Source organism: Ictalurus furcatus, chromosome 21 (genome assembly GCF_023375685.1).
Source record: "Ictalurus furcatus strain D&B chromosome 21, Billie_1.0, whole genome shotgun sequence".
Classification (NCBI taxonomy): domain Eukaryota; kingdom Metazoa; phylum Chordata; class Actinopteri; order Siluriformes; family Ictaluridae; genus Ictalurus; species Ictalurus furcatus.
Window position 1 is genome coordinate 7,398,132 of NC_071275.1, and position 24,932 is coordinate 7,423,063.

Consider the following 24,932-nt stretch of genomic DNA (forward strand, 5'->3'; position numbering starts at 1 on the left):
TGACTACTCCAATAAGGCAGCTACAATTCCTAAAAGAAAGAATCTTTTAGGAATACAATAGGACATTTTAGGATACAAAAAGCAGCAGAATAGTCGGCTATGTTTTTCTTGGTCAGCTGTCTTACGTGATTAGCTCGTGCCCAAGAATCTTCTGCACCTACGGACATTTTCAGGGTCAAAATATGGACAGTACTACTTTCCCATACCCATGACAGTAGAAGTTCTCCGCAGATTATCAGTTGTGACAAGCGCGTGTAGTGAATACTTGGGAATTGTAATTGAAATTAGTGCGTCCCGTTTGACGTTCTTCTCGCAAGTGAACGAGACACAGCTTGAGAGACACAGCATGAGACGCAGCAAGCTTATTTTAACCGAAGAGCATGGACAAAACAAAAGACTAGATTTTTGTTAGAGAGAAATGACTTGAGCCAGAATGCGCTTTTACCAGTCGATGGTCTGCACTATTTTTAGCTCACTTGTGATGTCCCGCACGGCTCGAGTGATACCTGGGCGAGAAGCGTTCTTGGGCTCTGCACGGCTTGTGTTTCGGTGGACACAGTGACGAATAGCACTGCCTGACCAATTTGTCTTCCGTTGATCTGAATATTACCTGGATGTAGACATAGCAACCTGTAACCATTTAAGATGCATTCGACTTTTTTAAAGCGCATCTATTATGGTTTTGAAACATGCCCAATTTTGTTTTAAAGGTCTCATACAATAGATTTATTTAAAAAAACACTTTAATGTGTTCATAATTTAAACTGCAGCATTACCCCACCCCTCCGCAGTTTCACAAACGACTCATTAAATGATCCGTTCTAAATGATTCATTCTAAACTCCTCCTTTCAGAGAGCATACTCTGCTCTGATTGGTCAGATGTGCCAGTCTGTTGTGATTGGTCCACCGCTGTCAGCAAACAGCCAATCAAGACCAGAGGCGGTGCTTTTTGTTACAAACCTACGTAGGTTTGTACAGGAAGTAGGTCTGGAATTACTGATGACTCGTTTCAGCTGTTCAGAATCGGTTCCGTCTTTTAAGAGTCAATAACTCCCAAAAAAATTCATTTTTACATTCACAAACAGCTCTATAACACATTACATGAAAGGTAATATTTGAAAAACCATAATAGATGCACTTTAAAATATCACTAGAGAAGGTCACTATTTGAAAACGGGTCAGATTCACAAACAAGCATTAAGCTCATTGGACAAGTTATGTTAATCTGTTAATACCCTTTGATGAACAGCTATGAACAAGGAAAGAGATCTGATGCATACAAGGTTCACAAGAGTGTCTCACTGTCCACTAACTTCCAAGAAAGCGTACAACCTAGGGTTAGGAAGTATCCCTGTAGCTAAAACAGCCAGCATGGTGTAATTTATTAGTTCGCTTGCTCTAAAAGCTAATGTTTATTCATGATGGCTCTTCCTACTTGACGTCTTGCAGCACTTGCATCGCTGTCATGTCCTTTATCAGCTCCATGCCTGGATTGTATGTTGGCAAACTAATAAATATATTATAAGCCTAAACCCCAATCCCTAATTATGCCTAATGAAAGTTCTCTACGACACAACAACTACAGTGTCTATAGTACACAGTTGGTGTCTTGCTACAAACCAAACACTTTCCTTTAAAGCCCTGTCACATTCTCTAAACCATGTGTTCCAATGGCATCCTCAGCATGCCTCGTACAAGAAACAGGCCCTGCAGAACATCACCCGCATCTCAGAAATTACCCACCAGTAATGACTAGTCAGAGAGGAAGCTTGACACAAACAACATTAATCTCTGCTTTGCGTCTTAAGATTTTCCAATGTACTTTAATGTGGATAGTACCCGGCAAATGGGATTTAACACTTACATCACCAAACTCTATGACAGCAGACAGCTTAGTGGCTATTTCTATCAGAGAGAGAGAGAGAGAGAGAGAGAGAGAGAGAGAGAGCGAGCGAGCGCGCGCACTGGAGGAGTCCTTCACTGAGCTCCAAGACGAGAGGGACGCTTCTAGGAAAAAAGTTTTCCAGGAACATGGGGCACCACATTCCTTAGAATTGAAATATTTTCTTCTCTAGTACCATAAAAGTGTCAGACAGATTCATGACACCCAAGCTCGAGTAGGAAAATCCCAAACTATTGAGCGTTTGTAAGCCATATTTTGCAAAGTGATCCGGCTAATTACGAAACTGAAAGTCGTCCTTGAGAACCCTGAGGAAATACTGAAAGAAACACAGCATGTCCTACTTTTACAGGGCTTAAGATAGCAGCTTACAGACGAGCCATCGGCATCAAATCAATTTGCATCTTGTGGAGAAGATGTAAATGAGCTAAACCACGAACGATGCCTGAATGACCGTAAACACCAAGCGGATCGTGTTACACCCCGTACTATTTGCAGACTGAAGCACTAAACAATGCAGACCTCCCTTTGAACTTAGGGGTTTGATCTTCAAAAATGATTAATCAGCCATGACATGGGGAAGACGTTTTGGTTCACACTCAAAAAAAAGTCAGATAAAACTCAGGATTGTCATAGCAAAACTAAATACAAATACACAATCTGCAAATCTGATTGGATTAAAAAAAAAAAAAAAAAAACAATAACAAGCCATTGAAAAACAATGAATTACAATAAGCAACAAAACTTGGGGAAAACTAAAAGCCAGAAACAATCACACCTTTAACTTAAACAAGTGTCCACACACATGAAAAAGTTACAATGCAAGGTAGAAATTATCCAATATGTGGAATGTTGGTGCAAATGAGCAATTCATCGTTCATAACCAAATTCAAAACTATACTCGACATCAATGCAACAACAAAAAAAAAGGCATTCACTAGAAATGAAGCAGCAGATTTCGCTCACTCCTTTCAGCACTTACAGGACGTGTGGTAAAATCCAGCTGCAGGCCTCCCGCCCCCCAAACACTGCACTCTCGTTCCTCCAGTGAGGATGCAGCGAGACACTATACTCCCCGGTCCAGTGTGGTTTGCCAACACTGGCTACTTGCTTCTCGTCTAAGGAATAAGGACGGTAATTTAAGGCTTGCTGCGAGCGAGGGCAGGAGATGCCTTTCAGGAGGGATCCTATAACGCTGGTGCTAAATTATCTTAAAATTCCATCCGGGTTGAGATCTCTACAGCACAAAGTTAAGGCCCTGGCAGTGCAGGCCATTCCTCAGTCCTCAGCGGACAGAGAAAGTGTAACCGGGGAGTTCCTGCTGCTGTACTGACTGCTCCAACAGAATAACAGAGGGAGTGGTTTAGACGGGGGGGGGGGGGGGGGGTGTGGGGGGGGGGCTGGGGGTAGCAGGGGCTCAGACTGAGTGAAGTCGTGAGACGGACACAAGTAGGACTTAGATGAGCTCTCTAAGCCTCTTTTCCTGTGCTGTGGTGACCATTCTGTTTGGAGGCAGGGCTGTTAGATTAGAGTCCAACAGCCACTTTTTGAAGCTCCTCTCTGATTACCAGCTATGCAACATTAAAGAGCTAAATATAGTCCTGACAATCAAGGGATGAAGTGCAAATCAGAGTACCATCAAAGCTTGGGTTCTTGTCGAGTGCATTTTTTTTTTTAAACTCTCTTTCGTTTGCAAAAGATATGAGCAAACATATTCAGCCACTCAGTGGGGTAGTGGTGGTTCTGTGGTTAAAACATTGGTCTACCAATCAGAAGAATGAGAGTTCACATATCAGCACCGCAAGCTGCCACTGCTAGGCCCTTAACCCTCAGCTGTTCAGTTGTATAAAATGAGATGTACGTAAGTCGGTCTGGATAACTGCGTCTGGCAAAACGTCGTAAACATAAAAGCAAAAAACATGGCTGATATATGCTGGTGTTCAAGAAAAAATGTATCCAAGGAAGCTTGGGTTCTGTTCATACCCATGACAAGGACCTAAATAAATAAATAAATAAATAAATAAATAGAAAAAACTAATTAGATATTGTTGGTCTATCAGAGAATAAACCAAACGGTATATTTTAAGGATATTACATAATTAGGAAATGCTTACAATATTCAGCTTACCCCAAATGTTGCCATGTTTGGTGGTGAAAGTTTTTCATTTTGCAAGGATAAAAAGTTAAGCCTCTAGCAAAGAGCATGCTTAAATAAATCACATGCACCTCAATACGCATTACACCATTTGGTAAAGTACCACCACTGCTACCGGTGTTTTCATCTGTGGTACGTGTTTCTGTACACATAAAAGTATGTAAATGGTAAAAGGCGCACTTATATAGCGCTTTTATCCAAAGCGCTTTACACAGTGTCTCATTCACCCATTCACACACACACCAATTGTAGCAGAGCTGCCAGGCATGGCGCTAACTTGCCATCGGGAGCAACTTGAGGTTCAGTGTCTTTCCCAAAGACACTTCGGCATGTGGAGTCGTGCGGGCCGGGAATCGAACCACCAACCCTACGACAACCCACTCTACAAACTGAGCCACAGCCACCCCAGGCTTGATTATGTGGTTTCTACTACTAACAAGGTCATGTGAATTGAGGCAGCTTTCCTTTACTTGTAGGAGGGAATTACAGGGCACTGGATGTGAGACTGGGGTGGTAGTTCACCTTCTAACGGGACAACGACCCTAAACGTACTGTCAAAACTACCCTAGCGTGGCTCAAATCCAAGATTCTGAAGGCGTCAGAACGTCCCGGCCAAAGCCCAGATAAACCAGTCGATCCGAGAATCTGAGATCCGAGAATCCGTGGAAAGATTTGAAAAATTCTATAAATCAATGAATGAATCAATCAATCAACAACCCAATCTGACAGAGCCTGTGGGATTTTACCAAGAAGAATAGACAAAAATATCAGGATCCAGATGTGGAAGGCTGATAGAGACATCTCATAAGACTTGTGGTTTTTAACCAAGTATTGACCAAGAGGGGTGAATGCAACCAGCAAGTGTCTGCTTTAGTGTGTCAAAATCCAAAAATGTATAATAATTTGCACCTTCAAATGAGTAAATCAAATGGTAAAAGTCCCAATTATCCATTTCTATGCCATTCCATTCATCTTCAGGGATCGCTTTATCCTGATCAAGGTCATGGTGGATCCAGAGCCTGGTATTGCCAGGAATACCAGTCCATTGCAGGGCACCATGCACACACTCGTTCACATAGAGGCGCGGTTTAGTGTTCTGGAGAATACAGAGGAACCGTGGAACCCCATGCAGACACGAGGAGTACACGTAAAACTCAGAGATAGTAACCCGAGCTCAGGGTCAACCAAGGACCTCGGAGTCATGAAGCAACAACGCTGCCCTTTATACCACCATGCCTCCTATACCTTTATCTCCAGTACAAAAAACCAAAACGAAACAAAAAAAAAAACCCAAACCTGAAAAACCAGATCAGTTCACTGCTCGACTACATTTGGTGTTAGGAGGAAATTGTTTCAAACCTGTAAAGAAGAGCTCATTTAAGTTTAAGAGACTCAGGTGTGTGCACTCAAGGCTGATGTTAAATGAATTTAGCACAATCAGCTGTTACCACATGAGGCAACGTCCATGTACGACTCCTAAACAAAACACAAGACACACTTGACAAATGGAAAACAACATGGACTCAATCAGCACTAAAGTTAACCACTTCCCTCGCTTACATCCAAACCGCAGCCTGTCAGGAAGATTTAGAGAACACGATCTAACTAAAGCCCATCGATTTCTGAAGCGCATTCGTGTTCCAAAATCACAAACATGCAATCACACGTTCCTGTGGATTCGTTGAGTAGATGGCTTCCTGCAAAACACCCCCCCCCCCCGCCGCCACCAAATGGCTCAGATGAAATAGTTGTCTGTAAATCTTGACAAAAATAAGAGCAAAGGAACCCTGGTCTGTTTAAACTTAAGACGCATGCTAGATTTTAAACGCTGTGGCGAGCAGAGGATTAACATGGAAGCCTTTACATAATGCAACATTGCTGGCTTCATTGTTGGAGGAAAATATTTGGTCTAAACACTGGGCTCGGACATATGTAGTCATGTTTAAGGGAGGGATCCATCTGCGATTTTTCACCACTGGGAACAAGGTTTTCCCGTAGACTCCGCTCCAGAATTATTGGCTCAGAATTATTATTATATACTTCGATGTCTCGAGTCTCACTGAGCATTATAGAAGACGACTCTGTGCTTGATGTCAACGCTAAAATGTTCTGCAAGTCTGTGCGTTAATGAGAAATCCACTGGAGGTCTGGTGTAGACAACAGTGGTCAGATTCCAGCATGCCATGCAGCTATGTGGCACAGTTGTCGGCTCGGCTAGCTATCTACGGGATCTGCGTGATGACGAGTGTGATCTGTACTGATGGCGGTGATTCATTAGAATGAAAGTTGAATCTTTAGAACTTTATCTGTCTGAACAGAGAGTACAGATGAGGACGAGAGAGAGATCTTCGATAATGGTAAATATACTTCAATTAAAGGTTAACTAGATTAAGATTAAGCTTCCCCCCCCCACCACAAATAACTCTCGAGCGGCCTGTATCCCTGCTGGTCTACAAATGACTACGAGCAGATTCATGCTGCCTCAGCACTGAAGAGGCACAACAACAATAGGGGAGGCCAAGAAGCCAACGAGTAAACGGCTGCTATCAAGTGACTGTTTCAAAAGCTATGCGTGACGCCATAGAGAATCACAGCCAAGACCTGAACCAGACCCACGAAAGGAGAACGAATGAAAACAGAAGGCTCTGGGAAATGGTTGCTGCACACCCCTGGCCTTATCGGATAGGCAGCTAGAGTCCTGCAGAGGGTCGTGTTCGTGGTAGCCGGCAGTAAGACAGTAAGAAAAAAGGAGTGTGGGGTGTGGAGGCACTACAGAGGATGAACATTCTCAGCGTGCCAGTCACTCAGCCAGTGTAAATGAGTGCACAGTGGTCCAAGTTCACCTTCCATGTCTTGGCCCATGACACACAGGTTTAAGAGGCGTGGACGTGATGATGGATGGGATGTAAATGCTCAAAGTTTCAACCAGCAGGATAATCAGTAACTACATCTCACTAGGATTTCTTATCACCTCACATATTTTAGTCAAAAAAAAAAAAAAGGTTAGAGAAAACACGCCATGGTGTGCAAATGTGGCGTACGACCAGCCATTATATTACATCGTATTATTCTACAGTAAAAGTAGCTGCTTCAGACTTTACCCGATAACACGAGCAGTGAGCTTACTGTGCTTAAAATTACCACGGTGTGAAATTCTGTCAGAAGCCCGTCAGAGAACACACTTCAAGATTCTCATGGAAAACATGATGGAGTTATGTGGTTACACGCTGCGTCCCGATTCACCTTCTATCCATCCTAAACAGTATCCGAGATTAGAATTGGCGTGTCCCGAATCGCAGTATATTGAAATCCCAAAGGTTTCCAAATGCTCTACTACTTCTTTTAGATTTTCAATATGTGGATCCGTGGACACTTTTTTCAGCTAATATTACCCACGAATCCTTGCACGAATGGAGGGGGGAGGAGTCCTGTAACAGCTCACTTCGCCGAGTTCAACCTGCAAACATGGCGGACGAGCACGACGCATTTCGAGAGATGTAAATGAAATGTGGAAAAATAAAATCAAGGGAATAGTAAATGAAATGATAGTATAAATTCTATAAAGGAATAACGGATGAAGAAAAGCTGAAATGCAATGAGGAGTGTGTTTACGGTGACTGGGTGCGTAAAGATGCAACAACGTTCTCTTCCGCTACATGACATGTCAGCATGTCCCAGGACTTGCAGGCTCTTTCGCTATACGCTCAAAAGTATGTACTTTTTTCCCCCCTTCACAAAATAGTACATACTTATAGTGCATAGTACAAGTAGGCGAATTAGGACACGACACCCGTTACCACGCCAGAGTTTCTCGTAACTGAAAATCCCGAAAGTGTTTTATTGCTCTTACACCGTAGGAACTTTGTCAACATCTGAGAAACAAGTTAGCTCCTATTACTTGCGTGATCATGGAAAACTGTTTGTGCTACTACTGACTGTTACACAGGACTGACGCTGGAGACTCCTTTCAAAAATACAGAAAAAGAAGATAGCATGGAAAACTGACCACATCAACAAATATAAGAACCTTGTTAAGCCCTATAAAGGAATTACATATTCCCATAAAGGAATTACACAGTATCCTGTGGTAATTTCCTATTTCACATGTGCGCCTCTTTGTTTTTATTCGTGACCCTCCCCCAGACATCCCGAGATTCGAAACATGGTTTCGTAGACGATACGCCTTGATAGAAACTCGCTCGTCCTGTGGTAATGTTATTTGCTGTCTGGATGTGATTATTTTATCACTGAAGAGATGTGTAAACAAAAATCTCCCTCTGATAAACTAATCCAATCTGAACAGAGCTTAAGTGGAACGTCCTCCACACAAGCCCCCGTATGTACAGTATAGGCTAAACTACTGTCAGAACCGCATTGTTACCACCTTCTGACCAATCACAACCGAGCATTCAGCAGCGCTGTGGTATAAACAGTCAGCTTCTGGTGACTTTTTAGACAGCCAACTTATCCTTCGTGTATTTTCAACAAAATATTTACATGTAGTCTTTCAAAAGTGTCACTTTTACTGCTGAACTGCAGACAACTGAAGACAACTCAGAACTAATCAGAGGAATTGCCACACCCTTTTTTTCCTCTATATAAAAATAACAGGGTATAAAGTTGTACTAGAAAACAAAACAAATCAAAAAAAAAAAGTTTGCTTTACATGTGTTCAGCCTAAGCTCGGTGTTTCCCCGTCTCACTCTGAGCTCCATTCCTCTGAGGTCTTCGCAGTGTATCCTTGCATTGTCATTGCGAGTTTATGGCAGAAGGCCAGTTTCTAAATCCATTTGGAGACGCTCGGTCTGTTCCACCCTTTAGTTGGTTATGGCAAAAGATTCTGAAGTGAGAACAAGTTTTAAAAATAAACACCAATTAGGCTACGCTGAATTAACCAGGCTATATCTGCTGCTGATATTAGTAGGTCAAAGTAGTATGTAGTACAATACCCCTGAGAAGTTCATTTTGAAGCGGATCAGGAACAAAAAAAAAAAACAAAAAAAAAAAGTGTTTGACTTCCATTGAATGTTTGCGGATCTTAAAAGGAACGAACGCAAAATTAATTAGAATATGCCGAGATTTAGTGCACGCTGCTATCAATTTACCTTAGCGATAATGAATTAAACCGTGGTGTTTATGCCAGATATAATCAACTATGCCATCTAGTCGAACATGCTCCTGTTCTGTGTAGAAAGTGCTTTGTAAATCACACAAAATGGCCCACGTGGACTCTACATAGAACTGTGTGTTGGCCGTACATAGTTCTACATGTGGTATCAGTTTAAAGACTACATATTTTACCCTACATGCCCATGTTATTGTATGGGATATAGTGTTGTAACAGACTCAATGCATCATACCCATTCAAACCTACATCACAGTTTTTAGTAAATCTACTTGTTAATTCTTATATACATTTCCCCCACTTAACTTGGTCTTCTGGTAATTCCCACCCAGCAGCTAGCTCTGTCCTCTCAGGGTTGCAACTTGTAATTTTCCACCTCCGCCAGTAAAAGCCACAGAACCCCTTAACTTGAAACTTCAACTCGTTAATTCCGGGTACTTTTCTCCACTTAATGTTTACAAAATGACATCAAATCGACATGGCTACGTACACTGAACAGTGTACTATTAAATTAGTTTACAGCAGAACTGTCTTGAGATCACTTAATATACAGACACAGTACTTGGTTAAATCTAAAACACTGACCATACTACTCGCTGTTTTGAAAACTAACATTAAAGTTATCACTCGAATTACTAACCTTAGCAGGCTAGCTTTTAGTTAACGGTACTCGCTGTTGTCCACTGTGCTCCAATTTTGGTCCAAAATATTGCATGGATATTTACAGTTCACTACAGTAGGACAGAAACAATAGCCGCTCAGGTCTGCAAAAAGTGAGCTCTAAATAGCTTTTGATGAGCTTTACATGCTCTTACAGAGCAAACAGACATGCTCCGTGTCCCAATTCACCTACTATCCGTCTTAAACAGTATCCGAGATTCGAATTAGTGTGTCCCGAATCATAGTATGTTGAAATTAGTACCCCAAAAGGTACCTGGATGGTCTACTATTTCCAGTAGATTTTGGAAGTGTGGATCTGTGGACACTTTTTCAGTTAATATTACCCACGACTCCTTGCGTGACAAAGGGAGGAGGAGTAGTTTTGTGACTGTTCGCTTCGCTAAATTCAACCTGCAAACATGGTGGACGAGAGCAACACATTTAGAGAAGTGCAAACAAAATGCAGAAAAACAAAATCAAGGAAATGGTTGATGAAATTATATAGTACATGTAAATTATATAAGGAATAACAAATGGCGTAAAACTGAAATTTAATCGAGGAGTGTGTTTACGGTGATAGCATGAATAACGAGGCAACAACGTTCTCATCAGTATGTTCCAGTACTTGCATACTCCTTTGCTACACGCTTGAAAGTACGTACTTTTTCCTTCTCACAAAAAAAAAAAACTTTTAGTGCATAGTATAATTAAGCGAACTGGGATGCAGCAATGCTTTTATGCAGACATCCACACCCCCCCCCAAAAAAAAAGTATAGAGCTGTTAAACTTGATAGACCTTTAACACAAAAAAAGTCTTAAAATATCAAGTAATCATCATCTTGCATTAAAACGTCTTGATAAACAAACACTTCGTATTAGATAGATCTGGAAAGCAATATGTATTTGTTTTCCTCCCTTACCTCATGACCCTTATCTGAATGGGAGTTCATCCATACAGCATCAGCTCACAAATAAATCAACACAAAACACCTGCACAGAGACAGACTTCCAGGTATTAAAGCCTATAGGTATATAAAGACTGGATTTGTCTTGAATGTGGTACATCTGTTACTGTTCATCAATCCTCAATCCCCAACCCCAGAAGGCTGATATTTACTGTGTACAACTTGTCCAAACCTACAGATCCCATACACAACCTACTATTTAAAATAAACAAATAAATAAATAAAAATAGCTCATCTAGCACGGTGGCTAAACCAGTACAGCTGAAAAACACCATCATAAACTATAAAAAGAGTCGTTTTTATTCAAATGCCTGATTTCACTAAACAACCTTCAGGAAAACGTGAGTAAATAACGTTAGGTGTAGTAAGAGTGAGAAGAGATGAGTTTAGATTATAACGCTAAGGTCTATATGTATGGCAGTGACAGGAAAAAAAATAATGGGGGGAACCCCCCGAGACTCTAGCAAAGAAAGCAGGCAGATGATTTAAAGAAAAATAAAATAACTTGTTTAAAATAGAGTAATAAATGTCACCGACTAACTCACGTGTCCCGTTTAAACTAATATTAACACGAGGTAATTAGCTCAAAGAGAGAGGACGCAAACTGTTAGCTAGCTGTGCGATTCCTTAAACACTATATATAAATACACGCACAAAAATTAACTCCCATTTAAACAGCAGTTCAACCCTAAAACAAAAAAATAGAAATACATTTAATAAAAATAGCGACCCTTCAAAAAATAAAACATTATTATACAAGCCGGCTGATCCAGGAAAGAAAAACAAGCAAAGTTGCTAAGTAACGAATGATAACCTGCTAGCATTAGCTACTACAAACTCCATTAGCCAGCTAGCGATATATACTTACTGTTTGAAGAGCTTGTTTTTGGCGATCTGATTATAAATATTATTAAATCAATCAGGTCCAACAAAAAAGGAAGAAAAGAAAAGAAAAAAAACCCAGCAGGTTTATTGGAGAGCTTGGTCCGAATGAAATTCCGTGGTTTTCTAATGCTGATAATACCAAAGCTAGTCGTTACATTATATACCAACGTTATTAAACACTTCCCCCTGCTAAAGCACCATGAAAAGATAAATATAAATAAAAGAAGTCAATAATTTCAGCTGTAACGATTTGGTTTTCTTGTTGTCTTTTAACAATATTATCTAGCATGATTAGCTAGCTAGTTAGCTAGCTATTCTGAACAGAAAAGGGACTGTGAGTTTCTGCACGGAAAACATAACTAATTGTGTTCAGCTAAAAGTATATATATATATATATATCTCAGTAAAATAAACTGACGAGTAAAAGCACTATTTCAGAGAAACAATGTCTTATTAGCTGATTAGCTAATGCGCTTTCCTAAGCACAGAAACCTGGCTAGCTAATTTAGTTAGCTATCTCATAGAATGGTCCATATAGAGCTAACTGTTTTTTTTTTGTTTTTTGCTAACCGGCTACGACAACTAGAAGTGACAGTTATCATAACCAGAGTTACCACATAAGTATTAGCTTTAACATTAGCTACAGTTAACTAACTAACTACTCATCAGTTCTTTCCTTCAGCTCCTCCAAATCTCCCGAGTTTTTACACACTAACCTCAGACTCATCTGCTATCTAGTTATTTTATTTCTCTATAAACCTGCTAGGAGAACTAGTCACTCGTGTTAACCCTAAACCACCATGTTCAGCCTAACATCCAGCTTTGGTCTCTGAAGATATGAAGAAATAAAGCCCTGGAGCTCCAGGAATCCTGACAGTGAAAACTACATCGTCCCTTCCTGCGGCAGCGTTTAAAGAGCAGCGGCCGTGTTCCAATCGCCCGGTGTTCCGCCACCTTAACTCCTCATTGTGAGTCACTGCTGCCCTCCACTGGGGCATTTCAGCTCTCCCACCACTGTCAGGGCATGTCATCTCTCTCACACACCAGTCAGGGCATTTCAGCTCTCACACACCACTGTCAGGGCATGTCATCTCTCTCACACACCACTGTCAGGGCATTTCAGCTCTCACACACACCACTGTCAGGGCATTTCAGCTCTCTCACACACCACTGTCAGGGCATTTCATCTCTCTCACACACCACTGTCAGGGCATTTCATCTCTCACACGTACCAATGTCAGGGCATTTCAGCTCTCACACGTACCAATGTCAGGGCATTTCAGCTCTCACACACCAATGTCAGGGCATTTCAGCTCTCACACACCACTGCCAGGGCATTTCAGCTCTCACACACCACTGTCAGGGCATTTCAGCTCTCACACACCACTGTCAGGGCATTTCAGCTCTCACACAACACTGTCAGGGCATTTCAGCTCTCACACACCACTGTCAGGGCATTTCAGCTCTCACACAACACTGTCAGGGCATTTCAGCTCTCACACACCACTGTCAGGGCATTTCAGCTCTCACACACCAATGTCAGAGCATTTCAGCTCTCACACACCAATGTAAATGAGTTTATGAGTTTAAATAATAAATGAGTTTTATCCCTCAGAACAATTCCCTAGGTTAAGATTTAATATTGATGAAGACACTTTTTCAATTTTATGAGAGCGATATTGAAAACACTGAACATATTTTTTTTTAGTTGCTCAATTACTCAATATTGTTTTGGGTTCAGTTATGTAACTGGATGTCCCGTAATAACATTCATATGAAGCCTATAAATTATAAGCTGATTAAATTGGCTGTATTTAAGAAAGACTGTAAACATCACTTTCTGATGAAAAATATGTTTATAATTGCTAAATCTTTCATACACAAGTGTAGATTAATGAAAGCCCCTCCATCATTTTCCCACTTTAAAAATGATTTTGGTAAGTTAAGAGCATCTCTACTCCTAACTTCAAGTAAGAATGCTATTACACAAGCAGTACTGCTAAATGATTTGGATGATTGGGATATATTGTAATATTATCTTACCCCAATATAATTACTCCCCTTTTTATTTTCAGAACTAAAAAGAATATGATGTTCAACCAAGGTTTGTTAATGTTTAAGTCTGCCTTTTTGCTACAATTTGATTTGATATACATTTACCTGTTTGTTTGTACATGTTCGGTAATATATATATATATATATATATATATATATATATATATATATATATATATATATATATATATATATGTATGTATGTATGTATATTGAGACAAGCGTCTATTACTCTATTGCTCAAAGATGGGAAGGACCCGACATTATGTAGTTCGTATAGACCTATTAGCCCCCTCAATGTTGATGTCAAGATTTTAGCCAAACTTTTGGCCTCTCGTTTGGAGGGGGTTCTCCCTAGCATTATTTCAGAGGAGCAAACCGGGTTTATAAAAGGACGGCATTCCTTTTCTAATATTTGTACTCTACTTAGCATTTTGTATTCAAAACAAAACAGCGCCTCATCTGAAGTGGTCATCTCTTTGGACGCAGAAAAGGCATTTGATAGGATCGAATGGGAATATCTTTTTACGGTGCTAAGGAGGTTCGGCTTTGGGGATGGACTGATATCATGGATCCGTTTATTATATGTGGAACCGCAGGCTTCCATATATACCAACGATGCTAAATATGACTATTTTACTCTGTCACGGGGTACGCGCCAGGGATGTCCTCTGTCTCCCTTACTTTTTGCCATAGCAATTGAGCCTCTCTCGATGGCGCTTAGAACTCTTCCTGTATTTCAGGGTATAATTCGCAAAGGAATTGAACATAAACTAGCCCTATATGCTGACGACTTACTACTTTATGTTACAGATCCGATTGCATCTAGTCCTGAGATAATACGCATATTAAATGACTTTGGGAAATTTTCCGGGTATAAACTGAACCTACAGAAGAGTGAATGCTTACCCATAAACCAATCTGGCCAAAAAATAAAACAGACTGAAATACCTTTTCATTTGGAGGACTCAAAATTCAAATATCTCGGAGGTAATGTCACCCGTTCTTATTCTGCGTTAATGGCGGCGAATTTTACACCCTTAATTTCATACATGAAGTCGGCCTTCCAAAGATGGGCAGCTCTACCATTATCCCCTCTTGGTAGAATAAACACAGTAAAAATGAATATTCTTCCAAAATTCCTCTACCTTTTCCAGTCCATCCCTTTGTTTTTACCCAAATCTTTCTTCAAGAATATAGACCAATTAATCTCCTCTTTTGTACGGGCAGGGAAAACTCCCAGGGTTTCCAAATTTTCACTTCAGAGGAGTCGACTAAGTGGTGGCCTCTCCTTGCCCAATTTCATGTATTATTATTGCGCGGCTAATATTCAGAAACTGGTGCTCTGGGTGCAGGCCCCCTCTCTTCCATGGTGCCACTTAGAAGCGAAGTCTTGTACTTCAACCTCCCTCCCTGCTATGGTGTTCTCCTCCCTTCCTATAGCCCTTTCACAATACACGGATAATCCAATAGTATGTACCTCTCTAAAAATTTTCTATCAGTTTCGCCGTCATTTTAAATCCATCTCGGCCTCACCCATGGCACCTATATGTAATAACCACCTCTTTCCCCCCTCCTTTATGGATTCCACGTTCTCTTTGTGGGAAAAGAAGGGTCTGAAACGCTTTGAGGATCTTTTCATTAATAATGTGTTTGCAAACTTTTCTGAATTATCCTCGTCATTCAGCCTGCCTCCGTCTCACCTATTCCGTTTCTTTCAAGTTAGGCATTGTGTCTCCTCCCTATTCGCTGGTTTTCCCTCCTTACCTACAAAGTCTGCATGGGAAGAGGTGTTCAAGCTGAATCCTAATAAGGGTGGCATTATTTCACGGATATATGCAACAATCTGGTCACAGGACGATTATTACAATATCAAAACCATTAGTGCTTGGGAAGAGGAATTGGGCCTGGAGCTTGAGGATGATTACTGGGGCAGAGCGTTAGATAATATACGTACCACCACGTCCTGTGCTAGACTTAGTTTCATACAATTTAAAGTGGTCCATAGAGCTCACCTCTCTAGGAGTAAACTGTCTAAAATATATCCCAATGTTCCTGACATGTGTAAAAAATACAAACTTTCTCCCTGTAACCTCAGTCATATGTTTGCACTTTGTCCCAAATTGCAGAACTTTTGGAACTCTTTCTTCAAAACTATGTCCGACGTTCTTAAAATCAAATTAGATGTCTGTCCTTTAATTGCCATCTTTGGTGTTCCATCTCAGCGTCAACCTCTGAACCATAAACAAGCTAGTGTTGTGGCCTTTGCATCGTTACTTGCTCGGCGCAGAATACTGTTGTCTTGGACCTCTCCACAACCCCCCTCTATATCAGTCTGGCTTAAGGATTTAATCTTCTTTTTAAAACTTGAAAAAATCAAGTACAACATCAGAGGCAGGGGTGACTCATTTTTGGGAAAATGGGCACAATTTATTACCTACTTCAATGATGTACGCACCCTGGTGGTGGATTGAGGAGAGGTGGACTGTAATTCCTGATCATCTTATCCCCCTTTTTTGTTGTTGTTGTTTTGGGTTTTTATGTTTGTTAGTTTTTTTTGTTTGTTTGTTTTTGTTTGTTTTTTGTGTTTTTTTATTGTTTTTTTGTTTCCCCCTTTCTTTTGGTTTTGGCTGTGGTTGTTTGTTGGGGTTGTTGGGTGGGGTGTTATGTAAAATGTAAATTTTCAATAAAAATTCTATGATCAAAAAAAGAATTTCAGACATTCTTTCAAGGGCTCCAGTGTAGCAATATTCTGGGGACAAAAGAAAATGCATTTGAGACAGAGAAACAAACCCAGTGTTACAGTGGTGGGGCATCCTTAGTTTTACTATTATTGTTGTTGTTGTTGTTGTAGTACTTTGATTTGTAATGGAAAATCCTTGCCTTACGGCAGCAAAGAACACTCATAGGTGTTTGATGGTTGTCTAAAAGGTGTGTCTGTATCTGAGTGAATTTTACAGAAACATGAAAATGACATTTTGTTTTCTCTGTCAGAGTTTTCACCCACAACATCCTCAACCCCCAGCACATGCACTGATACTCTTTCACTCTCTTCGACGGATCATGAAGAGACAGAGAGGGCAGGGCAGAATCAGTCAGCAAGGACCAGCAGCAGAGAAACCATAGTTGCTGAAAAGGCAAAACGGGTATATATACATATGTTTTTACTCATGGTTAATTTGTCCGTGTAATACATCACTTTACATCTACATTTTATTAGTCTTAAATAATCACCTGTATTATTATTATGTTTAATCAGATTGTCCAAGATGCCCTGGAAAAATAATCTGGTGGTGAGGAAGTGCTTGAAGAATACCAGATAAACAAAACTTTAAAACACATCAGCAGACAGCAGCTTGTTAATATTGTTGTCAGTCACATGACAAAGAATCAATCACCCAAAAATGTAAATGTGCTGATAACGCACTCATTCTCAAGTCAGCCATGATGTATGTGACTTTCTTTCTAAAGTCAAGCTCTGCAGGACAATAGAATGCACGTGAATGGGTGCAATCACTTTGAGAGTCCAGTTAGACAGCGTCACAGTAATCCACACGACTCCAGTTAATCAAGTAATGTCTTCTGACATGAATCGATAAGTTTTTGTGAAAAACAAATCACTAATCAAAATGCTTTTAACTTTAAATCTGTGCTGCTTGTCAGCTCTTTGAATAACTGCTTTTATTACTGTGACGCTGTCTAAATGTGCATTTTGGACTCTCAAAAAGATGGCACCCATTCACGTGCATTCTATTGACTTACAGAACTCGAATTTCCTTTGAACATTCTTTGTGTTCAGATGAAGAAAGAAGGTCATATAAATCTTGGGTGGCCTGAGGGTGTATCAGCAAATTTTCTTTTTTGGTTGAAATATTCCTTTTATGAAGTTGTACTGAAGTTGCCAGTAATACATAAAGAATAATACAAACTGGTTTTATTTTGCACATATTGAATTAAGAAGGTTTGATGTATTTCTTAGTTATGATTATAGCACATTTTTCATCACAGAGTCTGAATATGTTAAGGACCACATTTCATGGATTTCATTTTACAGATTTCATCATTACACATCATAATTGGTGTATTTTTTATTTTTAATCTAATTTTTATTGTTGCTGTTTTTTTCTTCTAGTCATCCACCAGTATTGAAGGCCATCTCAGTGCCAAGGAATGTCGGCAGCCGTATCTACTGGCATTAAGAAGGATCAAGGGCAGGATTGACAAATTCTACGTGGTTGTGGATAAGCACCTCATCCCTTGCACAGGCACGAGCTCCTTGAATGCTATAGTTGAACTCTTCAAAGTCCACTATGTGTTCAACCTGTCGTATGAGGAAGCCCTTGTCAACATCTTTACCTTCCTGCAGACTACAACATTGATGTTGGTCTTACCAGTGAGTCTCCCAGAGTAAAGGAATTGCTTACAAAGCTTTTGAACTAGGTTAAATGTTAGTGTTTCTGTTGTCAAAGTCTGCATGCAAATAGCCACGAGAGTCACGCAGTTTCTATCCTTCGTTAAAGTTTAAGTTATTATGTGTGCAGGGTGGCTGTAGCCGACAGTTTTGTGGACAAACTTTTCACAGACCATTTCTCAGAGCATCACCATGCATTTAAAGTACACAGATGTGACTTGGGTTGAACTTCTAAAAGCCCGGAGTTTGAAGTTCTACAGGCCTTTTGATCTACAGAGTCCATATTGGTTAGATGATGGTGAATATATTGTACCTCAACTCATGCTGGTTTGTTACATCTAAGATACTGTGTTGAAAATAAAAGTTCAACTTGATACAGCAACTGATGTGTTAGCTGTTTTTTATCGACGAGTTCACACATTTTAAAGGCATGCATTTTTAGGCATACAGGGTGTAGATTACATTTAATTACCTCAATCTGGGTATGAACACTATTTAGTGTTGAAAATAACTCCCTTAGTGTTGAGCTATTGACACATCGAGTGTAGATTCAACACTTGCTTAGTGTAAATGGAGCCTGTGAGGAGTAAAAAACTACACCAATAGTGTTAACAGTGAACACTTACAATGCTTTTTCAACACTATGAGAGTGTAGAAAAATAACACCACTTAAAGTGTAAATTTAACTATTTAGTGTGGACCTATATAAACTCTGGATAAGTGTTAATTTTCACACTGTAAGTGTGAATATAACACTTTAAAATTTGCTGTGTAGTGTTGCTTATTAATAAATACTGCATGGGGGATTTTAATTGTGTTTTAGACACCGGCGTGGATATGTACAGGCAGTTAGGCCTGGTTGATATTTGGAGAGAATTAGACCCCACTGTTAAAGACGAATGAAACGAATGAGTAGGTGTACAGGTGTTCCTGTGGAAAGAAGGACATGAATTTTTCCATCCATCCATCTTCTATACCACTTACTCCTTTTCAGGGTCACGGGCAACCTGGAGCCTATCCCAGGGAGCATCGGGCACAAGGCGGGGTGTGGACAGGGTGCCAGTACATCGCAGGGCACACTCACATACACCCACACACCCATTCATACACTATGGACACTTTAGACATGCCAATCATACCATGCATGTCTTTGGACTGGGGGAGGAAACCGGAGTACCCGGAGGAAATCCCCGCAGCACGGGGAGAACATGCAAACTCCGCACACACATGGCCCCGGTGGGACTCGAACCCCGGACGTGTGAGGCGAACGTGCTAACCATTAAGCCACCGTGTGCCCACATGAATTTTTCCATTAACATGTAGTCAATTGTACAGTTTTAGACTCATTAAAGGCCTCATTAAATTGAGGCAATCAGCCTTCAAATGCTTAAATGGTTACAATCTTCCTCATTTATGGAAGTGTGCAAAAATACTATACTAGAAAATAGCCAAAGTGAGACAACATAGCTTTCATGTACTCAAAAAAAGATTTGGCCATTTATACATTGTTTCTCATTTTTGTACACTTAATTGATTTGTCTTTCTGACATTTTTGTTCATTTTAGACAGGACAAGCAATGAGGCTGACCTCATCAGGTAGTCTATTTCTAATAAAACACAAGATTACACTTGGACTGCCTGTCAGAGTACACCATCAAGGTATATTCTGTCCTATTTTTAAAAAATGAAGTGTTATATTTATTAAGCCACTTTGACAAATGCAGGGGCACTGTTTTCAACTAGGATGTTAAAACAACTATGGTTAAAATGTTAAGAGAGTGGTGGCTGAGCAGATCTGTCAGTGTAGCTGACTGTAGTAACAGCAATCTGACAAAAACCAGCACTGGGATGTGAGAAACCCAATAACTTCACTTGATGAATTCACACTGTTGTTCTTTGAAATCAGCTAATCCTGAGATTCACTCAGCTGTGTTAGCCATGATTAAACCATGAAGACACCAATGTCAAAATATTTTAAGGCATTTAGACAGCTTGAAAAAAATAACTGACTGAGACCTCTTGGGGCTGAGCCCCTCATTTCTAAAATGGGGTATAAGAAATATTTTATATATTAAATTCTTAGCACATTGTGTGATGTGGTTGTGAACATAAACGTATGGTTACATATAGTTAGTGTAAAACATTTACTGTAGGATGGGTCAGTTGCCATGGGATATTATGAGCTCATGAGTACCCATGATGGACCAGTGTGTTAGAATTCTAGAACATTTCATCACTGTATGGGGAGAATTCTGTTTTCCGTTTCCACACCAACATACCTTCAGTGATCAACAAGCGACTTCAGCTACAGCTAGCGATCATTTCACTCCTTACATTCTACTTTTCACAACATCCTCTTTGGAAAATGGTAACTTGTAAATATATACCCTACAGAGGCTGAGATTATTGAGGCAGAGGAGGCTGAGCCATCCACACCTCCAAAACCTACACCTCTCACATGAGTTTATGGAGGAAGATTAGGCCGAGCCATCCACAGCCCCAGCTCCTACACCGCCCACAGGGGCTGAGATTGTGGAGGCAGAGGAGGTCGAGCCATCCATTGCTCCAGCTCCTATACCACCCACAGGGGCTGAGATTATGGAGGCAGAGGATGTCGAGCCATCCACAGTCCCACCTCCTACACCTCTCACATGGGCTCAGATTGTGAAACAGAAAAAGAAACAGCCTGAGGAGGTTAAGGAGAAGAAGGAGAAAATCACGGAGTCCAGGGAGCAGAAGATGCAGGCTGAAGTCAACCAGCAGCTGCCAGATAAGGTGAAGAAGTTCCCAACTCCTACACCTCTCACAGGGTGTGAGATTATGGAGGCAAAGGAGGCCGAGCCATCCACAGTCCCAACTCCTACACCTCTCACATCGGCTCAGATTGTGAAACAGAAAAAGAAACAGCCTGAGGAGGTTACGGAGAAGAAGGAGAACATCACGGAGTCCAGGGAGCAGAAGATGCAGGCTGAAGTCAACCAGCAGCTGCCAGATAAGGTGAAGAAGTTCCCAACTCCTACACCTCTCACAGGGTGTGAGATTATGGAGGCAAAGGAGGCCGAGCCATCCACAGTCCCAACTCCTACACCTCTCACATCGGCTCAGATTGTGAAACAGAAAAAGAAACAGCCTGAAGAGGTTACGGAGAAGAAGGAGAACATCACGGAGTCCAGGGAGCAGAAGATGCAGGCTGAAGTCAACCAGCAGCTGCCAGATAAGGTGAAGAAGTTCCCAACTCCTACACCTCTCACAGGGTGTGAGATTATGGAGGCAAAGGAGGCCGAGCCATCCACAGTCCCAACTCCTACACCTCTCACATCGGCTCAGATTGTGAAACAGAAAAAGAAACAGCCTGAGGAGGTTACGGAGAAGAAGGAGAACATCATGGAGTCCAGGGAGCAGAAGATGCAGGCTGAAGTCAACCAGCAGCTGCCAGATAAGGTGAAGAAGTTCCCAACTCCTACACCTCTCACACGGTGTGAGATTATGGAGGCAAAGGAGGCCGAGCCATCCACAGTCCCAACTCCTACACCTCTCACATCGGCTCAGATTGTGAAACAGAAAAAGAAACAGCCTGAGGAGGTTAAGGAGAAGAAGGAGAAAATCACGGAGTCCAGGGAGCAGAAGATGCAGGCTGAAGTCAACCAGCAGCTGCCAGATAAGGTGAAGAAGTTCCCAACTCCTATACCACCCACAGGGGCTGAGATTATGGAGGCAAAGGAGGCCGAGCCATCCACAGTCCCAACTCCTACAACTCTTACAGGGGGTGAAATTGTAGATGAAGAGGAGGCTGAGCCATCCACACCCCCAACTCCTACACCTCTCACATGGGCTGAGATTGTAAAACAGAATACGAAACAGCCTGAGGAGGTTGAGGAGAAGAAGGAGAAAATTAAGGAGTCCAGGGAGCAGAAGATGCAGGCTGAAGTCAGCCAGCAGCTGCCAGATAAAATGAAGAAGCTCCCTATGGAGTCTCACCACAGGAAGAACAACAAGGTACAGTAGTAAAGACTATCTGTAGATCAAAGGCCTGAGAGGACATGTCTTAACCACTGAGCTACTATTGCCTCTGACTAATTATCTTTTATATTATAACTTTTATGTTTATGCTTTTGGACCAGGTCTTGCACAGCTGTGTTATGCTGTCTCACATTTTTAGTTTTTTGATTGGCTTAATTAACACACTGGTTGTTGACTTTGCACTCTGTTCTGTAGAGTGTCGAACTGTTCATAAGGAATCTGGACTACAGCCTGGACGACAAGCGCCTATACAAAGAGTTCCTCCAATTCGGAGCCGTCATCAGTGCAAAGGTTATTAATCCCTACATTTTCTTCCTTTTCCCAATGTTTATTTCATATACTGTATTTTGTATAGCTGCTGCTTGAAATTATCTTTAACAGGGAAGATGTACATATGTACTATGGGCAGGTGCAATACCAGTACCATGATACTAACATAGCATAGCTGTTCTGTTTAGATTTTAGTGTGAGTGTAATGCTCATTCTTTGCTTTGTGTATCTCCTGGCTGTCCCCTACAGGTGGTGATGGAGAACGGCTGCTCAAAAGGATTTGGCTTCGTTAGCTATTCGACAAGTACAGAAGCCATGGAGGCCATTAAAGGAATGAATGGCAAGATCTTGGGCAGAAGGTTGGTGTATGTAGCTCTGTCTAAGAGCAGAGAGGAACACAAGCCTTTCCTCACCCAGACAGAGCAGAAGACATGGAGCAGCCGGCCTACCAACCCCCGGCAGAGTAAACACAAGGACACACAGAGAGAGAATACTTTTGAATGCAATAATATGATCTAGAATAGTGCAATGGTAATACAGAATTACAATAATATTATGTACCAAGATAAAAGGAATGACAATTATTATGTAAAAATATCTAATATCTGTACTGTACCTGTAAAACACTCTCTCTCTCTCTCACACACACACACACACACACACACACACACAGAGTAAACGATTCTTCTTTTCACTTTCAGGTTGTCCCTCTGTCACATTGACCCGCCAGGAACGTAAAGAAGTACAAGATGAATAAATAAAAACTGCAAGTTAAAAAATGTTGCACAAATGGTCTGGTTCTTTATCCTAGAACATAAGTGTTGGTGCAAATGACTCACAGCAACTGCAGTAAAGGTGCTGCTCTGTAAATCTGGTCAAACAATCAGCTATAAAATTCCACCTCATTAAAATGTGTCTACCAATTCTGCAAACAAACTGATATGCAATCAATTGATATAATAAAATACATTTTTGAACTCATTTAAAATGCTAAACAAAAGTATAATCAAAATTTCCTTTCATTATTTTTTAACAAATAAGCTTTTGATTGTCTATAATGTTTTATGAAAGAAGACTTTCAAAGAATGAGTTTCTCACGGCTCCCTTTCCACCCAAACCCTACGGCATGTGGAGTCATGTGGGCCTGGAATCGAACCGCCAATCCTATGATTAGCAGACAACCCGCTCTACCACCTGAACCACAGCCGCCCCACTACTACTACTACTACTACTACTAGTAAAATGAGGTCATATCTTATCTGTACACATTTTTATTAATAAACAAAAGGTTGAGCTGTTTTATACCCCTTTATAGCTTAGCTTTCTTTGCAGAAAATTATGCAGTAATAATAGTAATAGTAATAATAATAATATTCATCATCATCATAATTATAAAATGAAAGATTTTTTATATTAAAATGGTGTCCTGTTTTATCGACTATTAATCTACTACTAGATCTCTATTAACAATACTACTACTTCTACTACTACTACTAACAATACTACTACTTCTACTGTTACTAGCAATACTGCTTCTACTACTACTAACAATACTTCTACTACTAACAATACTACTACTTCTACTACTACTAGCAATACTACTACTACTAACAATAATACTACTACTAACAATACTACTACTTCTAGTACTATTAACAATACTACTACTTCTAGTACTATTAACAATACTACTACTTCTACTACTACTAACAATGCTACTACTTCTACTACTACTAACAATACTACTACTTCTAGTACTACTAACAATACTACTACTTCTAGTACTACTAACAATACTACTACTTCTAGTACTACTAACAGTACTACTACTTCTAGTAACAATAATACTACTACTTCTACTACTACTAGCAATACTACTACTTCTACTACTACTAACAATACTACTTCTACTACTACTAGCAATACTACTACTACTAACAATAATACTACTACTAACAATACTACTACTTCACACTACTACTAACAATACTACTACTTCTAGTACTACTAACAATACTACTACTTCTAGTACTATTAACAATACTACTACTTCTACTACTACTAACAATGCTACTACTTCTACTACTACTAACAATACTACTACTTCTAGTACTACTAACAATACTACTACTTCTAGTAACAATAATACTACTACTAACAATACTACTACTTCTAGTACTACTAACAATGCTACTACTTCTACTACTACTAACAATACTACTACTTCTACTACTACTTCTACTAATACTAACAATGCTACTACTTCTACTACTAACAATACTACTACTTCTAGTAACAATGCTACTACTTCTACTACTACTAACAATACTACTACTACTAACAATACTACTACTTCTACTACTACTAACAATACTACTACTTCTACTACTACTAACAATAATACTACTACTAACAGTAAAATAAATAAAAATAATACATATATATATATAATACATACATAAAATAAATAAAAATAATACATATA

The 24,932-nt window shown here is 40.3% G+C and overlaps 2 protein-coding genes across 5 annotated transcripts in view; one reads left to right on the forward strand and one right to left on the reverse strand.

Moving 5' to 3' along the window:
• Positions 1 to 13,227, reverse strand: part of ip6k1 (inositol hexakisphosphate kinase 1) — a 37,366-nt gene extending 24,139 nt beyond the window's left edge. The window contains exon 1 of one of the 3 annotated variants that reach the window (XM_053652643.1): positions 11,675 to 13,227. Coding sequence is in view for 1 of the 3 variants with exons in the window: in XM_053652642.1 (XP_053508617.1) it covers positions 10,762 to 10,791 (30 nt within the window). In the remaining 2 variants the exon portion in view is untranslated. Of the gene's footprint in view, positions 1 to 2,883; positions 3,236 to 10,761 lie in introns of those variants that run through there. The other 2 variants (XM_053652642.1, XM_053652644.1) reach the window with 2 other exon arrangements.
• Positions 13,228 to 20,399: 7,172 nt separating this feature from the next.
• LOC128625051 (proteoglycan 4-like) lies at positions 20,400 to 23,226 on the forward strand. Of its 2 annotated transcripts, none has more exons than XM_053653083.1 (4): positions 20,400 to 22,153; positions 22,373 to 22,468; positions 22,697 to 22,978; positions 23,149 to 23,226. In XM_053653083.1, the coding sequence occupies exons 1-3, from the start codon at positions 20,756 to 20,758 to the stop codon at positions 22,964 to 22,966; spliced, it is 1,764 nt and encodes a 587-aa protein (XP_053509058.1). In that variant the 5' UTR covers positions 20,400 to 20,755; the 3' UTR covers positions 22,967 to 22,978; positions 23,149 to 23,226. The 2 variants fall into 2 exon arrangements, with proteins under 2 accessions (XP_053509058.1, XP_053509057.1); XM_053653082.1 differs by having other exon boundaries at positions 20,401 to 22,153; positions 22,697 to 22,910.
• The last annotated feature ends 1,706 nt before the right edge of the window (positions 23,227 to 24,932 follow it).

What these genes read in the sequence shown, in the direction of transcription:
- LOC128625051 (XM_053653083.1), top strand. Translation starts at nt 20,756, where the DNA reads ATGGAGGCAGAGGATGTCGAGCCATCCACAGTCCCACCTCCTACACCT. An exon ending in ACCACAGGAAGAACAACAAG is followed by an intron (nt 22,154 to 22,372) that starts GTACAGTAGTAA and finishes TCTGTTCTGTAG; the next exon opens with AGTGTCGAACTGTTCATAAG. An exon ending in GAGCCGTCATCAGTGCAAAG is followed by an intron (nt 22,469 to 22,696) that starts GTTATTAATCCC and finishes TGTCCCCTACAG; the next exon opens with GTGGTGATGGAGAACGGCTG.